The 13,388-nt window shown below is 49.6% G+C and overlaps 1 protein-coding gene across 1 annotated transcript; it reads left to right on the top strand.

Annotated features, from left to right (window-relative positions):
• The first annotated feature begins 1,512 nt into the window (after positions 1-1,512).
• Positions 1,513-5,087, top strand: LOC137634350 (uncharacterized). The gene is made up of 3 exons (XM_068366748.1): positions 1,513-1,525; positions 3,311-3,424; positions 4,249-5,087. Exons 1-3 carry the CDS (start codon positions 1,513-1,515, stop codon positions 5,085-5,087), a joined length of 966 nt encoding a protein of 321 aa, XP_068222849.1.
• Positions 5,088-13,388: the final 8,301 nt, after the last annotated feature.

The following is a 13,388-nucleotide window of genomic DNA, read 5'->3' as shown; positions in this document are numbered from 1 at the left end:
CAATAAGGGTTTTACAATAGTACCCTAATATTCTGTTTTCCTTCTTCCGCCATCTCATGTCATCCAAAGTATTGTCATTACAAAGGTTTGAAACGGGTAGAAATGGTGGCTGGATTAACCTAGGACCAGTCCGCCGGCTCTGGAGAGAAAAATTCTACTATGAAACTTCTCTCAACCTTCCGTACCCCTACCGGAGTGGGAGGTTACCTAGTTTTCCACCGGCCCGGAATGTATAGTTAAAATGAATTAAGCGTATTGACGACAAGGAGGAACAAGGAAATCATTAGGGACACCAATACTGTTGCCGGAATACCTGGTTGGAAGTATGAATTCCTACTGTAAATCCGGCCCGTTAACAATATAAGTTAAAGAACTACTAAGCTCCGTCTGTAACCTTCTTCCCGGAATAACCATTCTGTTAATATCCTTTTATATAAGGGATCAACCTACGGGATCAGAACAGGATAAAAATTTATTTGAATCCGATTAAAGAAACAGTAATTATCTCAGATACGATTTCAAGTTATCCCGGCCCTCGCGGGGCGGAAGGTTAGAGAAGATGGAAATCCAGGAATAGGGGGATACGCGGTATGTAGCAAGGCGCATACCCAGTCCGGCGCGTCTGGTGGCCATCAATGACTAGCCGAGGAGAGAGCGCTACCTACATCGACTCACAGAGTGTGTGAGTTATGTCTCTCTCTCAGCTGTCCCCCTTCTCTCTCCAGTGTATAACTCGAGCCAACTTCCCGAAGCTAGGGTGCGGCGAGTAAGAATTCCACCGAGGTGGGTACAGGAGGAGGGAGACAGCTGAGAGGAGGGGCTCGTGATCAGGTGTTCACTGTGGCCGGTCAGGTGGGACAACCCTCCGAGACACAGTGGAACCACTCGATTGAGGCAGTAGGCCTATGGCCTTCTGTCCAATGCATGCAGATTAAATAATAATAATGATAATTTACTTAAAATATGTATTCTAAAGTAAAGTTAGGCTATAGCGACATAATGTGAGTAAAAAGAGATAAGGAGATAGGGAGAGGAGCATGGTGTGATACGAGCGTATAGCCTAACCCTCCAAAATCGGGTATACATAATGCCGACCTGGTCAGGAAGACTAAACTGCTCTAAACAATAACTAGCCCTCCAAAATCGGTATAATGCCGACCTGGTCAAGTAGTACAATCACTTAAAGATATCTTCCTATAAAGTTTAAAAGTGTCCCAACTCCCCGCATAAGATTCAATAGGAACATCTTAACCTAGATATAATATATGTATATCGAAGGGAAAACTCACTGGCGTAGGCTACCTTCTGAAGCCGCATACGGCCCGGTCGGGTAGGCTAACCACATGAACGCCAAAATAGCCTAACTAATACTCAAACAATAATAAACTTAAATAACAATAATTATTCACTGTATAAGATGTCTAGAGCTAAATAAACAAGACTACAATTAGTATGAGGAACTAATTGAAAGTCGTAAATAAGCATGAAGCTCTCGGAGGTAGCGACACCAAAATGGCTGCCGAGGGTAAGGCATCATACAATACTGCTGAGACTAAAATTAACAATATTTTTAAAGATTTACGTGTGTCGCTACCTCGAATTATCAAAACAGATAATTGCAATACTTAACTTGGGAGTAAGAGTCTCCAAAAGGTCAGACATCTTCACAACACAGTAAAAAAAGGGCTAACGAACACAACGCGTGTGGATATCACGGTGCTAAGAAAGGAATGATGGGAGGCGCGTGGGTGGTAGTGGTAGTAGCGGGCAGTAGTCGTATGTAGAACGGCACCTCGTAGTAACGGGGGATGTTGATGAAGGAGAAGACTAATTGGTAAGGGACCTCTGATAGTGGTTTTAACACTCCCCAGTTACTATACCGACACCCTATAAGGGTGAGCAAGCTGGGTATAGTCCTGGCATTCCATGCAACTTTTTTCTCTGATATATTTAGCAGTATTTATACCGTAGAAATGGTGCTATAAGGAGCATTTCACGGAGCGACACAGGTTGAGCCCAGAAAATACATTTAATGTCTTCTTGTGATTACATTGCTCTGTGAAAATCAACTCCCAACTGTGAGCGTGGAGCGTCTCATAAACAATTAGACCTTCCAAAACATTTCTAGTCAACAAAAGAGCATCGCTCTCAAAAGACTTAAATCCTACTGCAATACAAAACTATAAAGAATCACATCCTATCTTTGAGGTAATTAATAAATGCTCGAATCCTAATGTCAATACAAATAATTTCACTTGTATACATTCGTGAACATGTTTAATCAAAGCAATATGACGCAATGTTGCACAATACATGTAACATTTGAGGTAATACAGTACATTATTACAATAGTACATAACAGTCTCCTCCCCCTTAACTTGACATTGTAAAAATATTTATGAATCTAATTTCTCAGGGGCTTTCCTCTATTAATCCTATTAGGAAGCACTTTAACCTTATCTTGTACTGGTACATGAATTGGTTCTGAATCTACATTTGATGTTGGAGCATCTTGGTTCATATTTGACTCATTTGATCTAACTACTTCTGAAAGTTTACCATCTCTAACATTCACATGCTCTACTGTATTTCTGTTTAATGGCTGTAATTGATCAACATGACATTTTACATTTCCACCAATTTTAACATCATAATGTAAATTTCCTATCTCTCTTACAATCTCTCCTGGTACCCACTTCTCTGGATGGTTGTACTATCTTACCATGACATCAGATAAAGGTAAAAAATGTCTTACATTAGGAAGCTTTACTACTTGTTCATACCTTTTATCTTTTAAATCACTTTGCAAACTTGGATACAACAAATCTAACTTACACCGTATCCTCCTCCCCATCAACAAACTTGACGGTGTCACGCCTGTTGTGCTGTGCGGCGTTGTTCTATAAGACAATAAAAACTTTTATACATGCAAAAATGTTACCTGAATTTGCTTTTCTACACTTCATATTGTGTTTAAATGTTTGAACAAATCTTTCAGCCTCTCCATCGGTAGAGGGATGATATGTTGCTGAAAATGTATTTGTTCCGTAACTGAAATACAAACCACGCTATTTAATGTAGGTTATTACTTCGGCGGAGCTGAATGACGATCCATTAGAGTTTTAACGAGGGTTTACTACCCCACCGCTAGTTAGCTGGGGGTAGGGAGGGGTAGCTTGCTAACACCCCCCCCCCCACACACACACCGGTGAATACTTCACTATGCTTTTGGCTCGGGTGATGATCAGACGTGTCTGCTCTCACTCTCGCTTTGACTGCCATTAATCTGTTTTGCTTTTTCTTTCTACAGAGTGTGTGAAGTTGGCCTCTATTAATATGCGTACGTGTTCTGGTTTACCTGAACGCCCTTGTGGGACCTTTATGTCGGCGGTAGACACAGATCCTCACACCTTGTGTCCTCATTGTAGGGGCCAACGGTGTGAAAAGGGTAATGTATGCGGTGAGTGTAGGGAGTGGTCTACCTCCCTGTGGGAGAGGTTTGCCCGGCGCCGGAAGAAGAAGTCCAAAAGGGATATTTCTCCTCCAAAGGCTTCTTTGAAGACAGAAAATCCCAAGGCCTCTTCTTCCGTAGCCCAAACCTCCTCCGAAGCTCCCACTCGATCGGTCTCTTCCGGGAGGCCGTCGAAGGGGAGCGTAGACCGTTGTTCTGTTGACCGATCCCGGGGTGTGGGAGAGGTAGTTGCCTCCCATAGCGAGGCAGCTTATTGATTTCCCTGTGCCTAATTGTGATTTGTTACAGCTTTGGTCTTCCTTGGGGCTTCAGGGTTCGCCCTCCAAGGAAGCCCTTTTTGATATGATCAAGCTGGGAGCAGCTGTTAAACAATCGCCGGCGATAGCAGACGTAGATCCTCTGTCTATCGTCGACGTTGTTATAACGGAGGCCTCCGGTGTGTCGGATCAAACTGCTCCTGTTGTTGCTGAGGTAGCTGAAGGCTCTGATTCCCCCTCTGAACATTTTTCGAGGGTGCAACTTAGTCCCTCGGTCTCTCCTGCTGGTGACTCTCCCCCCCCGGGGGAGTTCACTTACAGAGACTCCTCTGCGGAGGCTTTACGAAGGTCAGCTTGCTGATCCCATAGCCCCTAGAGGGCGTATAAGGCGGAAGGCTCATCCTCCCCTTCGCCGTAGAGGACTTCCTTCTCCTCACAAGGGAGTTAGGAGACGCCTTTTCGGCTCGTCGTCCCCGCAGTCCTCTGCGGAGGAGACTCATCGTTCACCGATCCTGCCAGCTACCACCTTAGACCTCTCCGAAGATCGTTCGCGATCTCCTTCGGTGGAAGGTCGTCCTTTGGGACTCCCTGACCTGTCACCTTCCAGACCTGCTGTCCTGCCATCACCCTTCAAGGATGCTGATCCTGTCATTGTACAGGCACCGGTCCCTTCGGGGCACAAGAGACTTGAGCGCAAAACTGTGCCTCAGTCCCTTAAGCGCCAGGCACCACCTGCTCGCCGTCTTGCTGCTGTTCCTGATTTAGTGCCACTGCACTCTGTTGCGTGTGTGTGCGCTCCTGCTCCTGTTCTTACGCACCAGTGTCCCCCTGCGCGCCCACGATCTCCTGCGCGCCCTCCTGCAGTTCCTGTTATAGCGCGCCAGCGCTCTCCTGCGCACATGCGCTCTTCTGCGTGCCAGCGCCCTCCTGCAGCTCCTGCCACAGCGCTTAAGCGTTCTCCTATTCGTCAACGCTCTCCAGTGCCTCAGCGCACTTCTGGAATTAAGCGCACAGCTACAGTTCCTGACACAGCGCGCAAGCGCTCACCAGCGCGCCAGCGCTCTCCTACATTCCAGCGCGCAGTACAGGAGGTACCTAAGTTAGCGCACGGGCGCTCACAGGTACCCCTGCTTTCTTCCTCCAAACTGCGCACCCCTGTGCGCCCGAATCCTGTTGCGCGCCATGCGCGCCCAACTCAGCAGCGCACACCTGAGCGCCCAAGTCCTGTTGCGCACCCTGCGCTCCCATCGCAGCAGCACACACCAGTGGGGCCTAATCCTGTTGCGCGCCCTGTGCGCCCATCACAGCAGCACACGCCCTTACGCCTGCATCCTGATGCGCGCCATGCGCACCCATGATCTCCTGCGCGCCCTCGTTCTCCTCAGAGAGCAGTTCCTGCACCGCCTACGCAACGTTCTCCTGCGCACCAGCGCGCAAGCTCACCTTTGCGCTCTCACAAGGCTGCGCAATTGCGCCCTCGCCCTGTGCTTCCTGAGACGCGCGCTCCACGCCCACGCGCTAGGAATATTTCTCCTGCGCATGCGCTCCCAATAGCGCCGCACGCCCTCGCCATCACCCCATGCGTGCCTGCGCGCGAGGTCACGCGCACATGCACGAAGTTCCTGTCTCACATGATCCTTCCGCGCATGAACCAGGGCAGGGCTCATCGCGCGACCACCAGCGCGATTTACGCCGCGATCGCCAGCGCGATCCCGCACACGACTTCATGGGGCTTCAGGCAGACAGATCATCTTCTCGTTCCCCCCTTCCGCGCACGATCCAGGGCAGGGCTCATCGCGCGACCACCAGCGCGATTTACGCTGCGATCGCCAGCGCGATCCCGCACGCGACTTCATGGGGCTTCAGGCAGACAGATCATCTTCTCGTTCCCCCCTCGCAAGCGCAGAACAGCGCGCTCGCCGGAGGAGGGGAGGTTCCCGGACAGGTCTAAGGACTCTCTTTCAGCTCCGTTTCAGGCGAACCCTCGTTTGTCGACTCCTCCTAGGGATCGATCGATCCCCTTCCCTCCAGAGGGAGTGTCTGACAGCGCGACTGTCAGCCAACAGCCCTGATTTGGTACCATAGTCAGAGCTCTCATGCAGGCTTTTAAGCCTGTGTTCTCTGAACTAGGTCACAAAGCAGTGGCTACCTCGTCTCCCCTGAAGAGGAAGAGAGGAGTCCCCTCCGTGGTGACTTCTCCGAGGGCTAAGCTGTCTCCTCGGAAATCCTTGCGCAAGGCTCCCTCTCCCTCCCAGACTTTCTCTCCCTCCCCTGCGGACGAGGATTTCCCATCCTCGGGAGTCGGACGAGCCGGTCCGTTCCCTTATCACACCAATAGGGGAAACTCCGCCTCTCCCTGAGAAGTCTCCTCACACGGGGTTGGAGAAGAGCCTGCATCCATTGTTGCTAGAGTCCTGTATCCCTCCCAGGAGGGAGCCGAAGGACTCGAAGACTTTGCCTGGGTCTTCTGCAAGGATCAGACAGGAACCAGCTAGACCTTCGGAGAATGTCCAAGTGTCCCCCCAGGAAGAGCCACTGGGGACTGGAGACTTTGCTGGTAGCCCTTCGAGAGGAGAGCATCAAGAGTCAGAACATGCGTTCTGGCAAGTTTTGATCCTCATGAGAAATCTCAACGGGTTTCCGGACCCTGAGATTCCTCCTCGTGAGGGTAAGGACACGGTCTTGGACCGAGTCTATGGCACCCAGAAGCCCTCTAGGGCCAGTGCAGCCTTGCCCTGGTCACAAGGGTTGAAGAGTGCCAGAGACAAGGTCGAAGGCCAGCTCTCCGAACTTGCCTCCTCCAACAGATCCAGCGCCGGTAACAAGCTCCTCCCTCCTCCTCGAGTCCACCAGAGGAGGTATTTCGAGATATTAGAGGAGACTTGTTTGAGTCTTCCCATTCACCATTCTGTGGAAGAACTCACTGGGGGAGTCCCTCTAGAGAGACTTTCCAACCGGCAGGTTTCGTATTTTGCTACTGAGATCCTAAGCCAGGTGAAGGTGGCGAAGTGTGCCATGCAGGCAACTTCGTGTCTTGACATCTGGCTGGGGTCTCTGGGCATCCTGGTGCGGTCTGAGGACCTGTCCAAAGAAAGCACCAGGAATGCACTGGAGACATTCTTACTCTCTGGCACGCGGACCATCGAGTTTCTGGCCCACCAAGTCTCGAGCTTGTGGGCCAATACGATTCTGAAACGTCGAGACGCAGTTGCCGAGAGATTCCACCAGAAAGTCCCCAGTTCCGACGTTAGCAGGCTCAGACACTCTTCCGTGCTCGGTAAGAGTCTGTTCGAGCCTAAGAGACGTGGAGCTAGCCGCTGAGAGGTGGAGGAAGTCCAACCAGGACTCCCTCCTCCATAGGGCCCTGACATCGAGGCCCTACAAACCTCCAGCAACTCAACAGCCCCGTCCAGCTAAGAATACGTAAAAGACGACAGCAGCAAAGCCAAAGGTGTCTAAGCCCTTTCCCGTCAAGGACAGGAAGGGCAGAAAGTCCTCCAGGGGAGGTAAAAATCCTAGAGGGAGCGGCCGAGGCCGTAAACGCTAGGATTGGCAGTCCCCATGCTTGTCCACCAGTGGGGGGATGCCTACAAAGTTGCGCGACAAGGTGGCAGCAACTCGGGGCAGATACCTGGACGATTTCCGTGATCGCTCAGGGTTATCGCATCCCGTTCACATCCTCTCTACCTCCCCTGACAGCGAGGCCAGTGTCATTGAGCTCCCTTACCATGGGATCGGTAAGGGGGCAAGCCCTCCGGGCAGAAGTCGAGACCATGTTGAAGAAGGACGCTCTCCAAGAGGTGTCAGACGGGTCCCTAGGCTTCTACAGTCGACACTTTCTTGTAAAGAAGGCGTCCTGCTAATCCCCCTCTCTCCTTCAAGAAAATGATTCCTAAAATGTATTTAAATGAAAGGATTAGTGCACATTTAGTTACAGGATAGCTGACATCACCCCATTTTCCTTGATTTTCCAAGTTTTCTTGGTAATTCAATCATTTGATCAATACTACAGTAGTAGGATGAACAGTAGATACTGTATAATAATTGATAATTCTACAACAGTAGTAAATAATACTGAACCAGCAAAAGCTTGGTGATACTTGAATCAAGATTATTTGACCAACATTTGAGAGGTTTGTGTGGATATTGTTAATCAAGGCCTATATATTTCCAAGAATTTACCATGGTGATTGTCTTAGCAAGGGAAATCCAGTCCTAAATGTCAGAGTGAGCACTGAACTTTGATATCTGTAAGACTCCGTCCACATGACCAAACATTGTTTGTTGAACTTTTTTACTCGTCGAACAAAGTTCAGAAAAGGTCTTTATGCTTTTGTCCAAACTAAGTCAAGTTGAGCAAAGAACTGAGATCCTGGTGACAGCAGCAAGAGTGATTGCTGTACGAGTAATGAGAAAATGGACAGTCGTATGTGCATAAAGAAAATTCTCTTGTATATTATTATTGCTGTACTAGAAAAAAAATTGGTGCTAATAGTGCTAGCTAAGGTGAAACAATTTGGGAAGTCATGTTACAATACTACGGGAGTTGTAAAGTGAAACAGAACTACATTTCATAAATTACATGAAAATTGATCCAAATACATTTTACAATCTCATCTCGAAACTAGAATCTACATGCACCAAATAGGATACGAATATGAATTAGGAGACGAGTTTTTGTGTTGAAGCCCTGTTACAGGCAATGTTACTTTATCTGTGAACAGGATGCAACTATACAGCACTTCAATGCACAGTTCAACAAGATTTTCAACTTGTTTGTGTAAGATTATACTAGAAACTTGCAGAGAAATCCATGAAGTCCCAAAAAAAGAAATTTCTTTGACTTTTGATTTGCCACATTCTTCATCAATGTTAATGCACAGAAATGCTAGTTTTCGCTTAACCTCTTCTTCGATTACATGATTAATATTAAGATCCAGAACTATTTTAGAAATTACTGTAACTCGTGAATCACTATCTCTATAAACATTGGTCCTCACATCCCAAAGGGTATAGGGGTGCTGTTTATACAAGTATCAAGTTTAAAGTTACCTCATGGGACCAATAAAACTTGGACATGTTTAAACTGTAAAGTAGAGGATACAGAAATGGCATATCATGGCATTGGTGACAAATGTAACTTCATATGTCAGGCGATAGCAATCTTTACTAGGTCAAGTTATGACAGTGATGTTGATGTTAGAAGAATGTTGGTCTGGCTAACTTCACCACACTATATCGCCACCATCTTCCCTTATGTTGAGGCTGAAAACTGTCCTCCACCATCAATGAAAATAAAATATAACCACCCTTTTATAAGTTTTTCACCTTCATGAATATACTCAGAATTTCTACAGTAAAGTTGAAGAGGCACATTCAGGTATGGGGAGTAATAGGGTCCACTCAAGTTCCTCATCAAAATCTCTTCCTTATCCTTAAGTGTATGAAGTCTAAAAGATTATTTTTGTGGACTTTACATTAAACATACTGTACAGTACTGTGATTTGCGTCATTGAGTAGGGTCTATGGGATTTGTGCTCTGTCTCAGAAGGTTGCCTCTACTAAAGGTTTATCTTTTACCTTGACTTTTAGTGAGTTCCTAAAAACTAGTTTGCAGAATTACTCTAGAGATTTTCCCACAGTTCTATCCTTGTATTCCTCCATAAGTGATGATATGGATTTTTCACTGTGTCAAGATTTCAGGAAACCAACACTTGTAGATTGTTCCTCCTATTGTCCAAAGGAAGAGATGAAGTTTTAAAATCCATTTGTTCCGTAACCGAAATACAAACCACGCTATTTACATTGGGTTTACCTTTCGGCGTAGCTGAAATGGCGAGCCATTAGAATTTAACGAGGGTGTATTACCCCCGCGCTAGTTAGCAGGTGGGTAGGGGAGTGGTAGCTAGCTACCCCTCCCCCCCTCACACACCGGTGAACTGCTTCACTTCACTTTTGGCTTGGACAATGGACAGACGTCTCTTTGTCCTCGCTTGGCAGCCATTGTTTGTTTTGTCTTTACTTAATCACTTACTTTTCTTTTACTCAGTATATATGTAAACATTTTTTCGTGTTTATGTATATATTTGAGTATAGAAATCAGTAAGTTTCCTTTTCAGAGTTTGTGCTTGTGTGTGTAGTGTACGATATCTCCGTGGAGCCCTCGGCAGTTAGGCCACCATGGTGTAATTTCATGGGTCGCGATCGAGTTTGACTACGGTCTTTCTCTCTCTCTCTCTTTGAGGTCATTCACCCTTTTACTACGTTACTTTTACTACGTCTGAGTAGCTTCCTTCCCGTGTGGGTGGGGTTGCTACGCCGTACGTTTTGTCTCAATTAGTTTATGAATCTAATTGTATTTGTTGATTTGTCAGCTTTTGTAGAACGATTCCTTTCGGGGTTTTCGTTCTTTCTTTAGTGTTCATTTTTAAATTACATTATTACATAGTTACATAATTATAATTGTTATAATTCTGTGTTGGTTACAGCTCTCCTTCCGTGAGTGTAAGTGGTTGTGAGGGCACGTGCCTGTTGTGTAATTCCTGTGTTCCTTTCCCTCGGGATTCCTCTTCGGAGCCTTCCCGGGGGAATGAATGTTTACTAATGATTTTTGTTTTTATTTTTCACAGTTACCGATCTAGTTCGTTTCTGTAATGTGACAACGGAGTGAGCTGTCTTGTTGAGGCCTGGGGATTCGGCTGTTGCTGCCTCCCCTATAGATCTTCGTCAGGGGCGTGTCTCCTTCTCCTAGAAGTACTCTCGTGACGATTGACAGCTGTCCAGTTCATTTTAGAACACGGGTAACTTTCCTTCCGAGGGAAGTTTTCCTGTCCAGGCTTGAGTTTTTCCCCTTTGGGGGGTTCTTCTCTTGCCTTTTTTCGTGCGACTATGCTCTTGGTGCTGAGTGGTCGCACCTGCAGTTACGCTCAAGGGGCTGGGCAACTGCAGGAGCCCCTCTTCGGAGGATTGCTCTTTTTAGGTCACTGGCTGACCCGTCTCTTCTACGAAGTGTTTCTCTTTCGTTCGCGAGAGAGTACACTCATAGAGACTCCTCTTTGGAGGACTCTTCTGCTGTTGTTGCTGTTGGCCGCCTTCGCCATAAGGCTCACCGTCCACTACGTCGTAAGGGCCTCCCTTCTTCCTATAAGGGTGCTAAGAGGCGCCTTTTTGAATCTCCGTATGCAGCTCCTACCTCCTTAGATCTCTTCGGGGATCGATCTCCAACGCCTTCCTGACCTTCCGCCCCTGGTGCAGCTGGACAGCAGTCTGACCTTGTCATCCTACGGGCAACGGTCCCTTCGGGGCAAGGGGTTGCCTCCCACGGGGGTCTTCCCTTGCGTGTCAGGGTTCCCCTGCACGCCCTTCTGCAGTGTTAGCGCACAGGCGCTCTCCTCAGTGTTTGCGCACAGGCGCTCTCCTGCTCGTCAGCGTTCTCCTGATCGCTAGCACTCTCCTGTTCGCCAGCGCTCTCCTGTTCGCCAGCGCCCTCCTGTTCGTCAGCGCTCTCCTGATGATCATCGCCCACTGCTGTTGTTCCTGTTGTGCACCCTGCGCGCCATCGGTCTCCTGAGCGCTCTAGATCTCCTGCCTGTCAGAGCGCACCTGCGCTTCCAGTTCCTGATTCACGCCCTTCTAAGCTACTGTTCTCTCAGGATTCCACGCGTCGCCCTTCTGCTCGCCAGCGACCACAGACACGTCAACGTTCGCCTGCTCGTCGGCGATCTCCTGCGCGTCAACGATCGCCATCGATCTTCCACGCGTTACAGATCCCCTAGACACCATCAGTAGCGATCTAGCGCTCGGCTGCTGTGGACGATCTCCGGTAGCTGAGTCTTGCTGTAGATCTTCCTCCTGCTCGCCTTTACTTCTGTCCTTCTGTGCGCCAGCTTTCTTCAATCGCCAGCGCACATCTGCGCGCCCTTTCCTGCCACGCACCAATGGGCGCCAACGGTTTTTCCTGACTGTCCAGGATCGCCTGATTGACAGCTCGCTTCAGCTATCTCTTTCCTGATGCACCTGCGCACCTTCTGTTTAGCGCGATGCGCGCTAACCATCCCTAGTCTCTAACGCATCAGCGATCGCCTACGCGCCCGCGCGATTCTTCGCCTGCGCGCTAGCGTTTTGTTAACGCACCACCGCGCCATCGCTTGCCAACGCGCCTTTACTCGCCTACAGGCCATTGCTCGCCAAGACGCGCCATCGCTCATCAACGCGCCATCGGTCTCCCGACCGCCTGCGCTCACCCGCTCGCCCACGAGCCTGCGCGACCACACGCCTGCGCGACCGCACGCCCAAGTGCCCGCGCGCCTACACGCATGCGCGCCCGCTGACATGCGCTCCAATGTTCGCCTGCGCGCGAACCAACGGTATTCCATCGCGCGGACCAACGGTGTTCCGTCGCGCGAACCGACGGCGTTCCGTCGCGCAAACCGACGGCGTTCCGTCGCGCGAACCGACGGTGTTCCGCCGCGCGAACCGACGGTGTTCCATCGCGCGAGCCTACGGTGTCCATCGCGCGAACGCCGGCTCGACTCCTGCAGTATCCATTGCTCGCCTACGGGTCATCTCTTGCCTGTGAACTTTCGTATTCCGACCACCAGCCCTCGCCCTTCCTACCACGCTCGCCCTCCTTATGCGCTCCCTCGCGCACTTTCGTCTGGGCTCCTGCGTGCCTGCGCACGGGCGCTTCCACGTTCGGCCACGCACAAACCATTGTTTTACCATCGCGCGAGTGCCAGGGCGATTGCGACCGCGATTCCCGTCGGGGTGTCGCAACATGGCCAGCCTGGCGAGTCTTCTGGAGCGTATTTCCAGAACACGGTCTTCACCCCGTAAACGCAGAGCATGGCACATGCAAGAGCAGGAAGAATCTTCAGGGAGGTCTGAGCAACATTCTTCTTTCCAGAACCTGGGTTAGCCCTTCCTCGTCATTCCGTGGAAGGGTCTTGCCAGGGAGCTTTCCGTTCGAGATTTCTCCGTCGGGCAAGGGGTGACTGGTTTAGCCCTTCCTCTTCTCCATCCCGTGGAAGGGGCTTACCAGGTCCTTTCCCTCCTCGGTTGCGACCCGAGGTTTTGTACAAGGAATCTCCAGGAAGAACATGGGTACTTTCCTCCTCTTGGGCTCAAGCACCTTGGCGTTTCGTCGCCAAGTTTCGTACTTTCGGGCAAACTCGATGTTGGACCATCTAGACGCATTGACTTAGGGCTTCCTCTCGGGTGTCTCATCCGTGGATGTCGACAAGCTCAGACACTCTTCCATTCTTGGGAAGAGCTTGTTTGTGCCCAAGGACAGAGACATGGACAGCGGCTGTGCGGAGGAAGTCGACTTCCGTTTTCACTCCTCCAAGGCGCTTTCTTCCAGACCCTGCAGGCCTCCAGCGCCTCTTCTTTCAGCCTCGTCGGCCTAAGTTATCGGACCGGCTACGGCAGCTAAGACAAGGTGTCCAATAGCAGTCCCCTCTTGTCAGGGACAGGTAGCACGGGAGTCTCTCCCGGGGGGGGGCATAATCCTAGAGGGAGCGGCAGAGTTCACAAACTCTAGGATTGGCAACCCCCCCTTGCAGGTCTCACGCTGGGAGGATGCCTAAGGTTACTCATCCGGATAACAGCTTCCCGATGCCGATTCCTGCACGATCTCTGTGATCAGCCAAGGATATCGC

The sequence above is a fragment of the Palaemon carinicauda genome, chromosome 44 (genome assembly GCF_036898095.1).
Source record: "Palaemon carinicauda isolate YSFRI2023 chromosome 44, ASM3689809v2, whole genome shotgun sequence".
Taxonomy (NCBI): Eukaryota; Metazoa; Arthropoda; class Malacostraca; order Decapoda; family Palaemonidae; genus Palaemon; species Palaemon carinicauda.
The sequence above is the reverse complement of the archived record's forward strand: the minus strand, read 5'-3'. Positions and strand labels throughout refer to the sequence as shown.

Bases quoted from the DNA above. Each gene is read 5' to 3' on its own strand.
- LOC137634350 (XM_068366748.1), top strand. The intron at 3,425-4,248 runs GTAGGGGCCAAC...CGATCCTGCCAG, and splicing joins TCACACCTTGTGTCCTCATT to CTACCACCTTAGACCTCTCC.